General features: G+C 45.7%; 1 protein-coding gene across 2 annotated transcripts in view; it reads left to right on the plus strand.

The window, feature by feature from the left end:
• LOC135916016 (uncharacterized) overlaps positions 1–20576 on the plus strand; it is a 50061-nt gene that overhangs the window by 24064 nt on the left and 5421 nt on the right. For both annotated transcript variants that reach the window (XM_065449214.1, XM_065449215.1), the window contains 5 exons: positions 2376–2490; positions 3075–3292; positions 6109–6207; positions 14728–14966; positions 17045–17155. In XM_065449214.1, the coding sequence (XP_065305286.1) occupies positions 2376–2490; positions 3075–3292; positions 6109–6207; positions 14728–14966; positions 17045–17155 (782 nt within the window). The remainder of the gene's footprint in view (positions 1–2375; positions 2491–3074; positions 3293–6108; positions 6208–14727; positions 14967–17044; positions 17156–20576) is intronic.

A 20576-nucleotide genomic window follows, 5' to 3' on the forward strand; every position in this document is an offset into this window, starting at 1 on the left:
GTAAGAGGGGTGAACTACATCCATCGTAGCTGCGGAATCACGAAGCACTCGGCACTCTTTCCCGTTCACGAGGAGGTCTCGCATGTAAGGCTCGAGAAGCTTCATGTTCTCGTCAGTGCTGCATAATGACAAAAACACGACTTTTGTTTTTGTTTCTGGACACTGCGCCGAAAAGTGACCCGGCTTTTGACACGTATAACACACGCGCACTTGCCTCGCCTCGAACCGCTTTCTGCGTTCAGCTTCGGCTGCCGCCGTCTCCTTACGTTCGGTCGGGCTGCTTTCACTCGCACCCGCACTACGTGTGTCTCCCTTTGCTCTCATGGGCGTGAACTTCGGCCTCTCAAACTTGGAGCCAAATTCACCCTTTTGACCGTCCTTAGCTCCGCGAGCCCGACGCGTCACAAACTCTTCGGCTAGCTCAGCGGCTCTAGCCACCGTACTAACGTCTGGCCTATTCAAGACCCAGTACCGCACGTTCTCAGGTAACCGACTTTAGAACTGTTCTAGCCCGAAACACTGCAGAACTTTCTCGTGGTCACCAAACGCTTTCTCTTCTTTGAGCCACTCCTGCATGTTTGACATTAGCCTGTAGGCAAACTCTGTATATTACTCACTTTTACCTTTTTCATTTTCCCGAAACTCCCGACGGAACGCCTCCGCTGACAGCCTGTACTTTTTTAGCAGACTCGATTTCACTTTGTCGAAATCCTCTGCCTCCTCTCTCTCCAAGCGAGCGACTACGTCGGCCGCCTCGCCGGGTAACAAAGTGAGCAAGCGCTGTGGCCACGTTTCCCGAGAGAACCCCTGCTTCTCGCACGTTCGCTCAAAGTTAACCAGGAACAAACCAATGTCCTCTCCAAGCTTAAACGGCCGCATCAGGTCAGTCATTTTGAACGATACTCGTTCTCCTGCACCGTGTGCCTGACTTCCATTACGAGCGCGTTCCATCTCCGCCTCGAGACGCTTCATTTCCAAAGCGTGTTGACGGTCACGCTCTTTTTCTTTCTCTTGTTGCTCTCGCTCTTTCTCTTGTTGCTCTCGCTCTTTCTGTTCTTTAAGTTCGCGCTCCTGTCTTTTTGCCCTCTCCTCAATGGTTTCAAAACATTCCGACAGCTCGTCATCCTCAGCTTCTAACTCAAAAATAGCCCTTAGCAGTTCTGGTTTTCTGAGTTTGTCTGAGACATCCAGACCCAACTCTCTTGCAAGCTCCAGCAATTTCGGTTTGCGCGACGACTTCAAATCCATGGCTGCTCTGAATGCTGCTTTCTCTACTGCCTACTATTGTCTTGCCGCAAACTAACCCGGCAGCAACGACAACCACAATTACCAGCTCTGTTTCTGACTCTAACAAAAGCCTGGCAAAACTCAGAAGAAGAAAGTCCCGCACTCACCAAACCTCGCAGCCAAGAATTCAGCGCAGTCGTTCCGCTGCAGGCAACCAGTCATCACACAGGGCTCGTTGCACTGCTCCCGGATGGTCGTTGTGCTGCTCAGCATACAGTCAACCGCATATCTTCGCTGCTGGCCTCCGTTGTTGCGATCTCACCGCTGGCAACCAGCTGTTGGGATCCCACCGATGGCACCGGTTGTTGCAATCCCACCGATGGCACTGTCTGTTAGAATCTCAGTGCTGCCACCAGCTGTTGGAACCTCAGTGCTGACCCCCGTTATTGCAGTCGCACCGCTGGCACGAGTTGTTGCAAATGGGTCGCAAGCCCCAAGGGTAGCGTTGGCCTGGCGGCCTGGGGCACACTGGAAGCATCCGAAGGTCCCGGCAAAGCATGAGTCGACTGCTAACAGAACAACTTGTTTATTCTAGCATCGCAAAAGAGCGGCCAGTCGGATCGACCGAAGTGGAGAGATGGGAGAGCACGTTGCTCAACAGAAGAAATCGGAGCCTCTCTCTTGGCGTCCGGGAGCAGCTGCTTTTATACTCTTGGCATCGCGGGCAAGAAGGAAGGTCACGGGATGACACCATGTGACAGCGAGGCACGGACGGACTGAGAGACATGTAGAGACGAGTGTAGTGACGCATCAGCCGGGCCGGCGCCGGTCAGACCTCCTCGCTTCACACTTGGGGAGCTCCTCTCCCCGGCTGCCGCCCTTTGACAAGCGTGGGCACACACACACACACACGCACACACAAAGACACGTGGCACTGAACATGCCGGGACGCGCTCGGCGGGGATGCGTCGCGGCCGCTCCGAACGGGCCAAAATGTCCGCCGCTTTGAACGAAGCCCCGGCGTCCATTGCATCCGCGCCGGCTACACCGCGCGTCGTAGGCGAAACGTAACAGTAGCTATATCAGTCACACATGTGCGACACTTATTTGTCCAAGGTGTTGATTGTCACTTGACTTCTGTATGGCAGGAGGAGAGACTGTATGCAATTGGGAGAGCACAGTAATGGTCCTGGAACCAGCATTGCTGAAGAAGTCTGTGATTGCTCAATTTGGCCTCGCTGATGTGAAGTACAACATTACCAGGTAAGCATGATATCTTTAAGAGCAATGCTTGCTCAAGCTTCACACTCACTAAGATATCGATATGCAAGCAGTGAACGTGCTGTCAGCATGATTTGAAATGCAAATTGGCCAGTAATCATCAATATAAATGGGACCATTCGTGTGCATTCCAGTATACTGCACTGTTCACAATGTCATCATGACTCCATGCTTATTAATCTGAGACTCAAAGTGCAGGAACACAGAATTTGGAAATAGGTCCTGTGGAAATCCACAACCTACGCCACCTCGTTTATTTCTACAGGAGTCATGTAGTTATTCATGTTCCAGTGCTATGACATGCCAATTAGTTTGCCATTGCCGTACTGTCTCTGAACTTATTGTATAGCTTGTTCAGCATCAATCTAGTTGTCACCGTTTCTTGTTGTAGCTGCAAAGACTGAATCTTTGTAGTGTGCTATAAACCAAACAAATGTTTGTGGTGGCCATTATGATAGCCAGTGGTTTTGAAGATTCCACATAATGCTTGTATGTATTGCTGTATGTATGTAATGCTGGAGTGCTGGGGTACAAGTTCCCTTTTCTCTGTTCTTGGCACTAAACAGATACAACATCAGTCTCTGGAATCAGGATTCTGTGACTGGTGATTCTGTGGCTCAGGAGCAGGTCATTGAGGTCAAGCCTGGAGACATGGCAATGGGCACTGTGTCCTTTACGAGAGTAGCCGCAGGCACATACTACCTGCGTGTGCGTCCTGAGCACGCTCAATGGGTTGAGCATTCATGCGTCTTCACCGTGACAGACGTTTTTACAGTCCCAGAAGGTTTGTATTTTACTAAGCCTCATGTCTTTGGTGCATTGTCCTTAAAACTTTTTGCATTTACCATGTTTTTAGACTTATTGTGTTCTTACTGTGGTCTATGTATTTGCTGCCGGCCTTCAAGGCTGCATACAGTAGGAGCATGTATGTGAAAACGCCCTCTATGGTATTATCCTGCAGGCCTCCAGTGCAGGATCGTACACAGTTTATATAGACCAGATTTTTGATAGCCTCGTAAGGCGAGTGTCAGCTTCTGGGGAGGGCTGCGGGTTCTGCGGGAGGCGGGCGAAAATGACTGCACCTGTAGTGCTTGTTCGGACATTGTTGTGTTTTTAGATGTGTTCTTACCACATCTCCTGTGGTGGATGTACAAAGGTTATTCATCCGGACAGCGCTGTGCTCTCATTGTGGCTGCATTAAAAACTAGCGAAAGAGGAAGCTGCTCATGGAAGAGCCCTGTGATCAACGTCCACGGAGACATAAGAAGCTTTGTGTTTGTGTGGAGGGTATTTCCTGCATGAAGTTTTTGTTGCACCTGACAAACAACACCTTAAGATAACAGTTCTAAATAAAAAATAGTTTATGCCCAGCAAGCTTGTTTGGGTGTATATTCATTTTGTTGTCATAATATATGCGATAGTGTGCCTTCTTGGCAATTTTTCTTTTCCCCGCTAGGCTTGCCTGCGATAGAAGCATAACAGCACCATTTATGGCCTTATGGCATCATTACTTTGGGTCTGCTCGGTTCTCCTTCCTGATGAAAGGCCCACAGAGGTCAACCCCTACCAAAAACTGTGTTTTGGATATGAAAGATAAGCAGAAAGTGTTCGTGTACATGCGTCTACTTTGTAACTTGCTTAGCAATTGTTCCGTTCCGGCAAATGAACAAAACTGCACGGCACTTGACGATTTTCGTATCCCGTGTTTTTCACACACTTGAATGAGCTTCATTCGAGTACTCGTGGCTGTGAAAATAGAGAGCAGTTGGTGCATTTGTCAGTGCCTTACTTGATATTTTCTTGCTATCATATAATGCGTGAGTGCTTGAACTGCTATAACTGTGCTGCATTTGATGCTCACAATCGGCTACACAAGAGGCATGTTCACTCGTTCCTAATGAAGCTGGTTCCCCCTTCAGTGATATACATGGATATGTGAGTTATTGGGTGTTCTCTATTGACTACGAAGGAGAAAATAATAAAGTGCCTGTAACTGGCTGCACATGTGATATCAAATATAATGCTTCTATCTCGTGCACTCTGCACTGGCCCATTAAATGGTTATGTTGCTCAGTGTGTTCTTTCTTAGTGTGAAATGCTGCTCATACTTGCTTCCTGTCGAAGTCTTTTGCAAACACGTATAAGCTATAACTTTCCCTGCCACTGCGTTGAGCATGCAAAACATAGAAAAAAAGCTTTGTTGTAGTCATATCGATCGTTGTATGCTAAGAGCATACGACAATCAAGATGACAAACTAGGGTAAAAATGCAGCACACTCTATGGCCTTAGCGCATGGCGCGAATATGAGACTCGTCTTTAATAAGAAAGAAAGAAAGCATAACGTACTAGATATCATCTAGTATCTTTCATAAGGTGCCTTAATCCCCAGAAAATATGTGGATAGTTATGCGGATCTTGCAGAAAGCAGCTTGGCCTACTGCATGGCGTTGCAACTGCAGTGAAGCAGACAAAACCACAGCTCCGTTCAAGCAGACAGTGCTGCCGGGTGCCCTCGCTAAATTATCTCCGTGGTATATTTCTGTCATCTGAAATGTGATTACATTAAAGAAGACACACTTACTGGCTTTCAGAGATGACGAGATGCCCGCAGCACTTTAGGAATCAGCCATCACAACTGAATGACAATCGCAAATGTGCTGTCGCTATGCCATTCTCGCGGTCCCCTCACCACCACCATCATCATAACAATAACATGGCGGCCGCCTGCAAGTGCTGAAAATAGTGGCCTATATACTGTCTTTTTGTTATGTGTTGTTATGTTTGACATGTTAAGTGTCTTGTATTTGTGTTTTCTTGTGCATAGCCAGCATACCGATTTATATTCTTCAAGGTACAAAAAAAGAAAAGCTATATCACCTGCAATTGCAGTTGAGGATAACTTCTTATTGGGTGAGTTGGTGTTTACTTAACATGATGCTTTTTTTAGTGCAAAAAAAACTGAAAGAAAAAAGAAAACAGTGAGAGGCGAAAGGAAAGGAAAGACGAGCGCTACACTTACAACTGCTTATTCCAACCGTTTTTCCACTAAAAAAGCATCATGTTATGCAGTTGCAGGCCACAATGTTCAAACCATCATTCAAGCAACCTGGTGTGATTGTTGGCAAAAAGCAACCTTTTGGAAACAAGTCGTGTTACTTGCCACTGCTTTCAACACTATTCGCTGTTGAAGCTCAATGTGGCTTCACAGCAATACAGGACAGCACCGTTGTGAAGCCATACCTGATAGTAAAATTTGATTTGGGATTGAAGCTACTAATAACACCAGTCCATTGTATCAGGTTGTATGTTCGTTGTAAAGCCTTTGGCAGCTCCTTGAATTGTGGCATTCAGCAGTTTGGTTGGAGTGCCCAAAGCTTTGATATTATGTACACACTGGGAAGAGATGATCAACTAGGAGAAATAGAGAGGAAGAGAACATAGAAGGGAATACAGAGGCAGGTAAATAAAATGTAGAATTAGATCATACATCTTTTTCTACAATGTAGTGTGTCTGCTGCTACCTAAATATCGACTGAATTAGTGTCACTTTTCGGTCCAGTAGCCACTGACATTTATGTTCTTGTTTTATTTTGTTCTAGATAATAGATTGAAGCTTGCCCTTTCCATTTCTCTGATCTGTGCACTGGGCCTTGTTGTTGCCTTAGTAACGGCATCAATCATCTACTTCTACATTAAAAGTGAGTCATTGTGAGTTCTTGGTCCTTGTAGTGTTTTCCTTTATATTTGCTCTTGTCGTGATGTGGCCAGAAAGACTGAACAGGCAGCTTATACCTGCCTCACACATCTTGAAAGTTTTCAACTCTTTATTCTGCTGACTCAATGTCAGTGTACTGTTGCATGTGTGCATCTTCAACAGCTGTCAGTCAGTAGAGTCTAAACTTGACTGAGGAGTGCAGAAATCTTTCAAAATCTTAAAAGTCTTTTAAGTTGTAGGAATGCCTGCAGTATGTTTGCAAAAAGTGTGAAGAAAGCAAAATCAATAAGCTATTATGAAATACGATTGAACCTTGTTCCTACGTTTTCGAAAAAGCCACAAGGAAAAACCTACTAACAGGGAAAACATACAATCCGAAGTTACTAAAAAAAATTGGCAGACTCGACTATTGTTCACATCCATGTAAGGGAAAGCATCGCGCGGGTCGTTGCGCCACGAGACGCTGAACGCGTATCGAGCTGCTGGTGCTCCAGCAGTGGTCGGAGATGCGTTTTATTGTTTTCCTATTGTGTGGTGTTTTAAGAGGGCGAAGGGAAACTGAAGCGAAATTGAGCTGGTGGGCAAGGCCAGATGCCACTAAAGCGAAACATGATGCCCGCATCGCGCCACCTGCGGCAAGAAACTGCGGCGCGTTTTGCCTACTAAAAATGTGCGTACGCTTCCAACAGCACCAAGAGCTGTAAAACAGATAAGCAAAGATGCTTACTTATCGTAATAGGTGATGATAGCTGTGAATTCCGCGTGCGACGACCCCGGAGAAGATTTCCTGGTACTGAAATGATAAATTGAGTGTGCGCCGGCGTTTTCACATGGTATGGGTGGGCAAGTATTGCCGTGAAGGTGCTGCGGTGTGCAGCTTTATACTGTTCTCAATCATGCGTACCTTGCACATTTTCTTGTTTACATCGCATCTAGCAGCCAGAAAATGTATCATACGATTGCTGTTTGGTGACATACTGAATGTTGCTGCCGAAAAATCATGTTTTCTGGGAATGTATGAACCGATGAAATTGAGTGTAACTCTATTGGGTCATTTTTTGTCTTCTTGATTGCAAATGTTGGTGCCGGAAAACGTACGTAGCAGGAATGCATCAATAAGGTTCTAGTTGGTCCGGGACTCGAACCCGGGACCACTGCCTTTCCGGGGCAGCTGCTCTGCCATCTGGAAAATAAGACATCCACCCATTCGTAGCAATTGCTACAAAGGACACCCATACGGGTTCCTCGAAAGAAAAGCCTTATTTTCCCTTATTAATTACTTCTCTCCCCCTTGCGAGTTTCCACAAAACTATTACGTCAAACTATTGCCTTTGCCTCGAGTTGTTGACCATTTCGACTTTGCCGTACCATCTGTTAGTTGCCTGGTTAGCTCAGATGGTAGAGCGGCTGCCCCAGAAAGGTGGTGGTCCTGGGCTCCAGTCCAAGACCAGGACGAATTTTTCTTCAACTGCGAGGCTTTTCTTCGAGGAACCCATATGGGTTTCCTTTGTAGCTATTGCTATGAACGGGTGGATGTCTCATTTTCCCTTCATTAATTAGTTCTCTCCACCTTGCGGGTTTCCACAGAACTATTACATCGAGGTTCTACTGTATTTGCTGTCTTAACATCACTTGTTCTCTTGAATCAAGAGAGACGGTGGCTGCTTGTTGGGACGAAAAAAAAATTCATTGGGAATTTAGCGGTAAATGTGAGAGAAATGTGCTAGGGTATTACGATGCACTTCTTTGAGCTCCTGGATTCCTGATTTAAACCACGTTCACCACATTGCAATTTATTGTTCAGGCACTCTCTTAACACTTGTCCTGTCTCTTCAAGGAGCGAAGTGCAACTGACGGTAGTCCTGAGCAAACCACCATCAGTTGCAAGATACTTATATATGTAGTCATATCATAAGAAGCCAACGAACACTGACACCAAGGACAACATAGGAGAAATTACTTGTGCCTAATAAATGAAATAAAGGAACAATAAATTAATGGAAATGAAAGGTGATGAAAGAAAATTGGCAGTGGCTTAGCTCGGCTATGCCAGGATATACGTAGTGAAAGCTAAGGCACAGCATGGTTAGCCTTGGTTAATCTTGATTGCAAGTCCAGGTTAGTCTGGTTGTCTAGCTATGTTGCGGCGTTTAGCCAGTCGTTCGGCACGCTGTTCGTCTGTTTCCTGGGCGATTCGTTTCCTCTTCATCTCTTTCCGATGTCGATTCCAGGCCTCCTCCTGCTTATCAGAATTGTCGCCGTCCATACGCTTCAACTTTGGTTGTGGCGCACGCGAGCTCTCCTTTTCAATCCTCCGACATGTTATCAGACATGCGACGCAGCTGGCGAAGTGAGCGGAGGCGAGCGCAATGACGAGGAACACGGTGTGGCGAGGAACGTGGTGTAACAGCATACCAAGCGGCGGCGGTGGCGGAAAGGTGCGGTGCTGCGCAGTCGTAGAACACCTGTGGCTCGGTGCTACTAGTGGCGCATGCACAGTAGTGACTAGGGAGTGAGAGAGAGAGAGAGAAATTTCCGCGGCTAGGCATGCGTTGTGACATCATGTGCCTCCTCGAAGCACCGCCACAGCGAAATCGCAAGTTCCCGGCCAGTAAAGCTTTCGCTTTAAAGAAACTTGCCACAGGTGGGGAATGATCCCACAACCTTCGCATTTCGGGCCCCTCGGTTAGCCCCCTTTCTCCTTGTTTATTACATAACAAGGGTCTCGTATCCAGCAACATTGATGCCTTCAGGTAGCATGTGCGAGTTTATTGACCAGTTGCCTTCACCCAAAAAAGATCACATTCTCGTGACGCCTGCGGCAGAAAGGGTGTTCCACATTCGCCGCCAAGGTCTGCGAGTGGTGGTGCTGGCTAACACTCCCAGGGTTCTACTAGTAAACATAAATACCCAAGGAAGTGGATGGGGCAATGGTGCCGCGGTAGCTCAATTGGCAGAGCATCGCACGCGAAATGTGAAGGTTGTGGGATCATTCCCTACCTGCGGCAAGTTGTTTTTTATACACTTTCATTTCCTTTTATTTATTGCTTCTTTATTTCATTTATTAACCCTTTCGCTGTCGGACCTCTCTGGCCGTGACGCACCCCCAGTGTCGGCTTGGTTTCAGGGAACGAGCATAACAGGGAATGAATGTAGCAATTTATTTTTTATTGTGATTGGTATACAAATAACATAGTCAATGCAATATACACATTTCAGTGTTCTGCAGCTGTTGTTAGTAAACATCATCATCATCATCAGCCTGACTATAAAATCCGTTCAACATCCGAATCTGACGATGCGGAACCCTCTTCCTCGCATGCGACTCTGTCCGAGTCCGAATCCGAGCTCGGCTCGTATTCTGAATCGGAATTGAGCCACCGCTCCAATGAGCAGACCAAGGTCCCACGCGCTGAGCCATCCGAAAGTAAGCGCGCGCAGGGAGGATGCGCTTTCAGTCGCCCGCACAACGGAGATAAATGGGACGTTGCGTGATCAAGATGATAGAGGGAGATGGAAAAAGGCTAAACAAAGTTCGAAGGGCTTTACGTTTACTGCTGCAAGTCGGAAGCGAAGGTGCGGCGAGAGAGCGAAAGCAGCAACGAGTCACTCTTTTCGGAGAGGCAACGGCACGTGCGCCTGAACTTGACGCGCCGTAGTAGGCACACCAACAGAAGAAAAATAAAAACCTTCAAACCGGCGGAGATGGCAGAACAACCCTTAAACCCATAATCACACGCGCGCGACGCATGATACAGCGAACACGGAGCCACCGCGCCGCTCAGCAAAGAGAAAGTGGGGAGTGGCAGTCGCGCCGTACTCTTCAATACATGGAGTAACACAGGTCGGGGCGAATATACGACCTTGCAGAAAGAGTCAATAGATAGCGTGGCCAATCCAGGAGCGCCAGCTTTGCGCTCAGGCGCGAAATTTTGAACGCACGATAGAGAACGTACCGGTACGTCAGTGACACTGAGGGGGGGAAGCGCGATCACGTACCGGTACGTCCGTGACAGCGAAAGGGTTAAGCACAAGTAATTTCCCCTATGTTGTCCTTGGTGTCAGTGTTTGTTGGCTTCTCATGATATGACTAATAAAAATCGGGCCCCTCAGTTAATCCCCTTTATTCTTGTTTGTGTGTGTGTGCGTGTGTGTGTGTGTGTGTGTGTATGTATGTATATATATATATATATATATATATATATATATATATATATATATATATATATATATATATATTGTTATGTATGTTATATATGGTATTGTTATATGTATGTTATATTGTTATATATATATATATTGCAAATATATATATATTTGCATATTGCACAATTGGTAGTGCAACACACGCAAAATGCTGAGGGTCAAGGTTCAGCTCCCACCGCCAGCAAGTCATCTTTTCATCCTCTTTCATTTCCGTTTTCTTTATTATTTTCTGCATTTCATTTTCAACCACAGTTAATTTCCCCTATGCTTTCCTTGGCTTCATTGCCTGTTGGCTTTATATGGTCATGATTAACAAAATAGAGCCCCTCCATTTCCCTCCTCTCGTTCATTCATAGCAAGGGTCTCGGATGTGGCAGCCTTGATGTCATAAGGTAGCATATGAGAGTCCTTGAGCCCCATGCCTGCTCTTTGAAGTTCACATGTTACAGATGCCAGCGGACAAAAAGAGGATGTTGCACATTTGTCCATGATGGCTGTCAGCGGTGCTGGCTAATGCTTCTAGAGCTAGATCTAGTAAACATAAATACCCATGTTAGTCGACAGATTGATAGCCGTTGCTGTAGCATGCACAATTGGTAGTCCAACACAGGCCCGCATAATGCTGACGTTGTGGGTTCAGCTCCCACCGGCGACAAGTTATCTTTTCATACACTTTCATTTTCCCCTTTATTATATTCCGCGCTGCAATTTAACCCGAGTGGACCAGACCAGCGAAAAGAACTCTAAAAGCAAAACGACAATTATATAAACATTAAAACCATTCTCCACAAGCAATAACTGTATTTTTTACATTCTAATTTTGTTCTGAAGGCTGGTTGCTTTTTGGCGACTGTTGCATATTTCAGTGGCTACCCTCTTTCCAGTGTAATGGTGGCACGATACTTTGGTGATCAATGCAGGTTAGGAACTGCAAAAAACATGAGATTGAAAGGCATTGAAATTGCTCACATGACACATGGTGTTTTGTGGGGGCAGGGTAAATGATATTGCAAATCTGAAGCTCATAATTTTGCTGATGTTTATATAAAAAGCATAGTTCTTTACTACTTCTTTTTGCTGGCTTTTTTTCATTGTTTACTTTTTGTCAGTATACAGGTTGTCTGTCAGGCTAAAATACCATAGTTTTCTTTGAAGTCTCAGTGGATTACCAAGTCATTAGAGTGTGCGGCGTAAAAATAATGTGACCTCTGTGGGTGCCGAAGTAACATTACTCATTGCATATGTGTACTGAAAGACACCTGCAAACGAAGACTGAGTCGGAGTGTTTTTTTCTTGTAACAAAGGCTTTGTGTGTCCATGTGGCACACATTGAATTGAAACTACGACATACAAGTGCTTAGTTGAATCGCAGTAGGAAAACTTGAAAAGCTGCATTGCATATTAAGTTTCGTTGCATCAAAACTTGCACATATGTGTAACTGTATTTTCATAAAGGTTTTAGTTTCTCATTATGTTGCCTTAATCGGCTATTGAACTCAATGAAAATGACATTGGAAGATGGTAAAGTTTAGATATTTGAAGCAGCTGCATAATATAGCAAACGCTTCTCATTGCAATTAATTACTTATTTAGTGGAAGTGCCTCCATGAGTTGCGCTACTTTCTTACGACTAATACTAGAGCTTGTCACCCATATATTCATTGCGTTTGATGAGTATTGGAAGGGTTCTCTGCAATATGTGAAAAATGGTTTAATCTAATAGCTTTCAAGCTTTCTTAGGATGAGAAACGTTGATGTTTGGTAATTGTCATTACAAAAACTAATTGATGCATGTGGGTGATAGTCTACCTACACTGTTGACTTCTGTTAGTTCAATGCTGACGGGACTGATGAAATTGACAAAATTATTTGGCCAGTTGAATTAAACAAGATGCAGAAAAAAAAACGCCGAAACACCACTGATTCATTTGCTAGTATTTTCCCAATTCTAAAGTGCTCTCCTATCAAATGGGCAACCACTTTCTATTTGTTTAAAGTAGAAAACTACCGTATTTACTCGATTCTAAGCACCCCCTTTTTTTCACGATCGCGATGCCCAAAGTGAGGGGGGGGTGCTTACATTCGAAAAATCTAGGATGACCCCCCCCCCCCTCCCTCTTTTCGCTGCGACATCACGGCGAGAGAGGTGCGAGAAATAACATTTTATTTTGCAAACATTCAAAAGAAAAATCGGTGCACACGATGAACCCACCGCTTGTGTCGGATGCTCATTTACTATCACTGCCACTCGATTTCGTCGCACCGCTTGAACCGCCGCTCTCGGTATCCCATAGCAGGTCGTCTTCCGTTCCGTCGAAGTGGTTTGTGATTGAGTAGTTCTTAAATGATTTGACTCCAACGTCCACTTGAACCTGCTTCCAAGCGTCCGAAATCCACTTTGCGATGGTTGATGGGTACGTTTTCTCTAGCTTTCCCCGTAGAGCCGTACAGTCCGGCTATACGGCGTACTCGCGTCGCGGACACCGTGCCACCTCAGGACACCAACGGCTCCGGCTCGATGACAAGAGTGAGCAAGCGCGCTTGTCGGCCTTGGCTACGCGCGCTTCCTAACAAATAGGGGGGTGCTTAGATTCGCATGCAAACTTTTTCCCCAATTTTTTCACTAAAATTGAGGGGGGTTGCTTAGAATCAGGGGGTGCTTAGAATCGCGAAAATACGGTAACATAAAAATCACGTTAAGCCTCCCAAACAAAGTAGAAATCTAATAGGCCCTCGAATTTTAACTGGAAAAATATGCATTGCAGAATGGCAGCCGGTTTTTTTAATGTCAGATTCGCTGCAATGCTCACATGTTGCAGTAGAGCTTACAAATGCTGTGAAGGCGGTTTGGGTTTCACATCCAGTTGCACTGCAAAGGCAATTTTCTGCCCATAATTTGTGGGAAAAAAAAGAAAAAATACAATGGCTCACATTGGCTTAATCAGACATTGAGGGCTACGGTTATTGCTAGAAAATATTTCTATGGCAAGACAAAAATAGGAATTTTTGACAGGAGATGACAGGTGTTTTGTGCATTCACTGTCCCCTAAGCTCCGCTGAGACAGACGCTGTCACTAAAGGGCTGGCGATTGTGTTCACCATAGAGGTCAGGTGCATGTGTACTGATTCGCCAAGTTTGAATTATCTGGCAAAAGCCCATTTTAGGATTGAAATAATGAAGCTATGGGTCCATAGAAAGCCATGGGGGCCAGCCAAGACCTTTGGTTGGCACCGAATTTAACCGGAATGAAATTAATAGGAGTTGTGGGCTCACTCTACGTGTGCTCGCGCCGTGTGAGTAAATCACCCATAAAGGGGACTTCACAACACAACACAACGGCGGGCGATGAGAGACCCGCCGCAGGTTCAAGCACTGGGCTGAAAGGCCTGGCTGTTTCTTGCCATACTTATGGAGCTCTCTTTCTCTCAGGAACACGAGACGTCCAGGACAGTTAATGCGTTTATTGCCTAGAACAGTACACCATAAAATACAGCACTGCACTTAGGTAAGTGCGCGGAGCATACTCAGCGTCTGCTGCCCCCGATGGCAGAGGAAGGCAGGTGTAGCACCTCATTTAATAATTATTCATACACATGGACTGAGATGTGTTTGCACACACTACCTAGCACGTTCTGCCACCAACTCTGGTCAGCTAAAATTTGGACTCGAAGAATGTGACGCACTGAGCACCTGCGACTACTGCAAGGGCAGAATGCAGAGCCACTCAGCAGGCCATGCTGATGCAAGCTGGCAAAGCACATGTATGTCCCAAGACCGGAGCATTGAGGACACAAAGAAAAGGTCACTCATGTACTTTGTCACTTACTTCTCATAACCGGCGCTTGTCCTTTCCACTGCTCGGTTCCCCGCGTGCCGCAACCATGCTCCCCAGTCAGGGCGTCTTCCCTACATCACGACCCACGACCCATTCGAAGGGCCGCGTAGCATGATGCCTCGGGACCTTGCCATGCTGCTCTGGAAAATGGCATGGGGCTGAGGGACAGGCATTTGAGGGGTTTCTTCACACTGGTGAATGAGGCTGGAGCCGGAGGGACAGAAGCAACTGTGCCCAGGGGACCGAAGAAGCTCCCACCATGTCTAGTGTATAGGGATTCAAATGTGTGCAGTTAACCATTCGTAAGCATTTATAAGGTGATGGTAACTTTGTCATACAGCAGTATCAAGCTTTTCCATTGTAATGATAACATGTCAAGGAGGCACCATCTGTGACTCCGGACAATGGACATGAGCTTTTCATGTTGAAGCTTGGAACTTACCAAGGATGAAATTTGACAGAGCGAGCTGTGCCAGCGCGAAGGTCAGCCACGGTGTTCCTGCTCTACTCATATGACTCGGCCACACACTTCGAGGCAGTGCAAGCCTTGTACCAGTTCCTGTCGAAAGTTCCTGGCCTGCGTGTGGTGTTCGACGTGACTGATGCCAATGACATGGGAGCCCCGCATCAATGGCTGCCTACGTGGCTGCATCGTGCCGATCACATCCTCCTTGTCATATCAGCCGGTGTCTACGAAAAGGTGTGTGCAATGAAAGATTCTCTAGTAGTGTGTTAGCATACACTTCGTGCATTTTAAAGTGACACTAAGGAGAAAAATGATTTAAGCTGTATTAGTAAAGTGCCCTTCTGTAATATACCAAAAAAGCCACTCACTGTGAGAAAAGGTATAGTAAGCCAGAAGAGACGTAAAAACGAGACAAATGGCAGCACCATCTCGAAGTTCCTGTACTGGCCTACTGTGACATCATGGCTTTCGACGGTGGCTGTTTACGCCCAATTTTTTATCAGTGAAGGTCGAAGGCATTGCATTTTAAAGAACCAAAAACTGAAATTAGCAAGTTCACCTGTGAACACTGAGCCCCAGGCCTAGGTTGTGAGGGTATTTTCACAGTGTAGTAGCAGGGAAGAAGCAAAACTGGCATGCCGCGAGTTAACTCTTTAAAATCGAGACATATAAATACTCCGAAAAAATGTTTATTTTCTATCTAAATGTGCCAAACACATCAAGACTAAGCATAATCTGCAAAAAAAATATGTTGTAGAAATTTTTTTAAGCAATAGGGGGAAAAAAAACCCCAGGCAGCAAACTGGAAGTGGGCTTCACCCTGAATCACGTAAGGCTTCATTTGAAATTTGTAGAGGCAGCTCTCGTCATATGGGAACCATAATTGTGCATTTCATTCGCTTTACATCACGTGTATGTCACCACTGCAGCGGGAGACCTTGCATTCGCCTGTTTCCTCCGACCTTGCTTTCAAAAGGCAGCGAGTCGCGTGCCAAACTTCTTTTTCTTCACCCTGTGTGTCTGCTCCAAATGAACAAGTGATGCTTGCTGCCTGTCATTCAATGTTGGTCGACGACATTTACCCAGAAACTTCGTACTCAATGCTGAAACTCAGTGAGAAAACAATTTTTTTTTCTCTCATACATTGCCTGTAGAATTGTCAATAAAGGATAAGAACATCACTTAATAATAAGTCCAGAAAAACAAACAACATTCAAAACGTAACTATAGCAACGAGTACAGTCATTGATATTTGAAGGGATGGTCATGTCCGTTTGCTATTGTACTACAAGTGTCACCATGCATTCCAGAGTAACTATTAGTGCTTCGAATTTGAACTTCTGTAACACTATTCACGTTGTGTGCACAATCTGATGAGCAAAGATTCTTTCATTATAGAATCGGCGACAACACTCAGGAAATTTTGGATGCAGTAGGCACATATTGTGTTGAGTGATAACCTGATAACAGTAGTAATCTGTTGAAATATGGTTATTGAAAAAAATGGACCAATGTATGGGTGAGAATATTTAGATACACTGAGGGCTATGGCCCACAATCTGTTGTCCCTGACAGACAGTGCGTCAGCTAATTCTTCATCACTGAGCTCCATACAGGTACAGCAATCAAAAAGAGGTTATCCTCCTCAATCGTTGGATTCCAAATAGGATTTACTGGTGACTGTCAACCAAGGGAAGCAATGAATTTTATTGATTGGCTGACTGATAGAGCCAGCAGCAACAGGTGGAGGAGCAACACGTATCATCACCCTCTGCAATCTTACTAACAGTGAGCAGATTGCTGCTATCCTGCAGCAGACTTGCTCCAAGTGGGGGTGCCACTGGCCTTTAGTTTTTGTAACATGCCACACTTGGGAAACCTTCAGATGTGGGGAAGTGCTTGCAGTTGTTCCTTGTACTATCCCCTGGGCTGATTCCAGTGGTCTGGATAGTACTTGTTGTGGAGGAACAGAGAATCCAAAAACAGCGTAGTGAAACCTTATCAGGGGCTTTTAGTTGTAGTGCACATAGCCTGTACCAGGTGCTTCTTAGCTGAAATGTAGGAGTCAAATTCCATTTGTTTTGATGCACCGCCAGTGAATTGAATTAACACGGCTAGCTGGCCGAGTTGGGTGTTGAACATATTCCTAGGGGTAAGCAGCGTAACCCGGAAGAAGAACAAAAGGAAGCAGCACTCGTATCATTTACTTCCTTTTGCCCTTCGTCTGGGTTGCGCTGCCCACCCCTAGAAGCAGTGACTTGAGCAGGGCATAATGTAACTGACTGCTTGCATCTGCAATTGCTTTGTTACAGGTAGAGAAGCATATCAGGCCTGCACATGAGCATCACCCTTGGGGTGACCTTGTCACGCCTGCTATCTATGACATTGTGAGACTCCCTGACCTCCAGCAAAAGCTGGTCAAGGTAAAAACCTCCCAGCACTGTCATTGGCCATACTGCTGACTGCTTTTATTTGCAGTAATACAGCATGGCTACAGCTTTTCTAACAAAGAAACCTGAGAGCAAGCTAAGGACTGTGTGATGAGCGATAGCATAAACAGTTGTGGACATAAAATTAAAGAGGCACTGCAACACATTTTGAAAATGGTAAGAAAACCTTTGTAATCTCTAGTCAGTGCTGCCATCAACATGCGAGCCAAATATTATTTTTATGCACACAGCAGGGAGCCTTTGTTCTCTCCTGTGGCTTTCAAGGCCACGTCTTTTTTGCCACCATCAGTGACATCATAGCCAGCATGACAGCTTGTAGATGTCAGCCGTTGGGCCATTATTTATCACTGTGAGTTACTATCAAGTAAAAAGCTTGCACATGCAAGAAGAGAGGGAGAAAAGTCTAATGGAACACAGAATTTCGCTGGCATGTGTAAAGTTGCCTACATGCTACTACTCATGGCGGAGGGGATGAGGGATTGAAGTGTTCTATGAGAAAGAGAGGGCAAAAGAAAAGAAAAAGGTTTGGAAAAGATGTGCTTGGTATTTAAATGTGGAATTATGTTCACTATGTTACATTGAAAATGAAGGCTCTGTGGAAAGAGAGTTTGGTCAATCTAATGTGTACAGTGGACTCTCTTTAAACAGAACCTCAAGGGACCAGGGAAATTGGTTCTGTTTATCAGGAGTTCCGTTTACTGAGAGACAAAGCTGAATACAATTGCATGAATACAAAACCAACCAACCATAAGCATGGCGTTTCATTTAAGTGGCAGTTCCATTTAACTCTTTCGTTACTGCAAGAAAGTGGTCATCTTTTATAGGTCTCAGAAAAAAATTATTTACCACTACAAATAACATCCCAGCACACATTGCAGCATAGCATATTATACGTAATGAAATAATCTTTCTAAAAACATACGTTGCCAGCAAAAAAGTTTATTCAGTAAGACATAAAAATTCTAGAAAGTGCCATTTTTGCTGCCAGTTCATAAAAACAACAATAAAGAAATGCGGTGATATCTACAAGAACATTAATGTCAAAGGAAATTCAGAATATACACACTTCAAAAATATAACCCAGGAATAGTGTCTGAAAAAATAAATGCTCAGTACACTGCGGTTCTTCAGATACAAAAAAGAAACTAAGACCAGTTCATATCTCATGCCATGAGGTAAAGCAGTTCCTGGATTTTGTAAAGCATAGGTGCACTCCGCACTTTTCCCACAAATCGTTTGCTTTTTGTTGTACTTTGCAGTCCTCGTAACGCATTTTGCAGTTCCTCCTTTTCGGCACTTTCTGCTGGCTCGCAAAAGATCCTTCACGTCATTTGGCACGATTGAGCCTTCGTTTGCAAGAATTTGACGTCACCATCATTCACAAGTCCAGACACAAGCACACTGATGCTGATTGTCTTTCACGTGATCCTGTTGACAGTGGCACCACCGACATTAAGGAGAAGGATGCTTTTCTTTCTACTGTGTTAGCATCTGATAAGGCCTAGCAACAGTGGAACAGCATGGTGATGGGCCTTCCCATTGACTACCTCAAAGAACACCCATCCAGCCGTCCTTGAGGTTTCGCACATTCACTATCCTTGTTTTGTTTTTGGAATGGAGTCCTTTATAAGAAAAACTTCAACCCTTACCAAACAGCTTACCTGCTCGTCACACCGACCGCACTTCTTGACAACATTTTACACGCTTGTCATGGTGAACTATCGTCCAGGCACCTGGGATTCATGCATACACATTGGAAATAATTTTTCGTGCTTACTACTGGCCACGGCTTGTAAAGACTGTAAACCAATACATTCACAGGTGTTGCAACTGGCAATGACTTAAGACTCTTCCTATACACCGAGCGGGACTATTACAACCCATAACCATTCTGCAAACACTTCAGCAGATTGGTAGTATAGACCTGCTGGGATCATTCCCCACATCTTCGTCTGGCAATTGCTGTATTTTAGTTGCTGCCAATTACCTCACTTGGTACTGCAGAAGAAAGGCATGGCTACCACAGCAGAACTTGTGCATTTTTTCATCCACCACATCCTACGCCGCAGAGCCTCAGCGGTAGTCATCACCGATCGTGATGCAATATTCAATGCAGAGATGCTACAAGAGGTTTTGAAGCTGAGCAGCACTGTGCACTGTAAAGCAACTGCTTGTCATCCCCAAACGAATGGGTTGACGAAGTGATTAAACAAGACTGTCGCAGATATGCTGTCGAAAGTATGTTGTCACAGACCACAAAAGCTGAGGTGATGTGCTGCATTTTGTAACTTTCGCGTACAACACTGCCATTCAAGAAAGTACGGGCTTGACCCCTTTCCACTTAATCCATGGTGACGAGGTTATGACAATGCACGACGCCATGCTGTTTCCCGACATGTCCGGAACGTTCCATTCTGATGCTGCAATTTTCATTCAGCATGCTGACAAGGCCCTTCAAATTGCATGATATTGTCTTCATTGTTTCCAAAGGTCTGATGCTTGCTGCTACAATCTTCGCCATAGAGAGGTTACTTTCAATCCTGGTGACGAGGTGTGGGTATTGTTGGAACCTCTGTGCTGACACCCGTTATTGCAGTCGCACCGCTGGCACGAGTTGTTGCAAATGGGTCGCAAGCCCCAAGGGTAGCGTTGGCCTGGTGGCCTGGGGCACAACTGGAAGCATCCGAAGGTCCTGGCAAAGCATGAGTCGACTGCTAACAGAACAACTTGTTTATTCTAGCATCGCAAAAGAGCGGCCGGTCAGGTCGACCGAAGTGGAGAGACGGGAGAGCACGCTTCTCGACGGAAGAATTCGGAGCCTCTCTCCTGGCGTGCGGGGGCAGCTGCTCTTATACTCTCGGAGTTGAGGGCAAGAGGGAACGTCACGGGACGAGGCCACGTGACAGCGAGGCACGGACGAGCTGAGAGACATGTTGAGACGAGTGTAGTGACGCATCAGCCGAGCCGGCACCGGTCAGACATCCTCGCTTCACATTTGGGGAGCCCCTCTCCCCGGCTGCCGCGCTTTGACAAGCGTGGGCACACACACACACACTCACACACGAAGACACGTGGCACTGAAACAGGCCTGGACGCGCTTGGCGGGGATGCGTTGCGGCAGCTCCGAACGGGCCAAAATGTCCGCCGCTTTTAACGAAGCCCCGGCGTCCGTTGCATCAGCGCCGGCTATACCGCGCGTCGTAGGCAAAATGTAACAGTATGGACACCTATCCGACAGCATGGTCATTCGGAAAAGCTATTATGTCGATATGTCAGTCCTTACAACTTTGTGCAGCGGCTCAACGACGTTACCGGTGAGGTTCTTCCAGAAGGCATATTAAGACGTTTGTCATCACCCTCAACCTGAAGCCGTTCGCATCGCCAGATAACAACA

This window comes from Dermacentor albipictus, chromosome 4 (genome assembly GCF_038994185.2).
Source record: "Dermacentor albipictus isolate Rhodes 1998 colony chromosome 4, USDA_Dalb.pri_finalv2, whole genome shotgun sequence".
Classification (NCBI taxonomy): Eukaryota; Metazoa; Arthropoda; class Arachnida; order Ixodida; family Ixodidae; genus Dermacentor; species Dermacentor albipictus.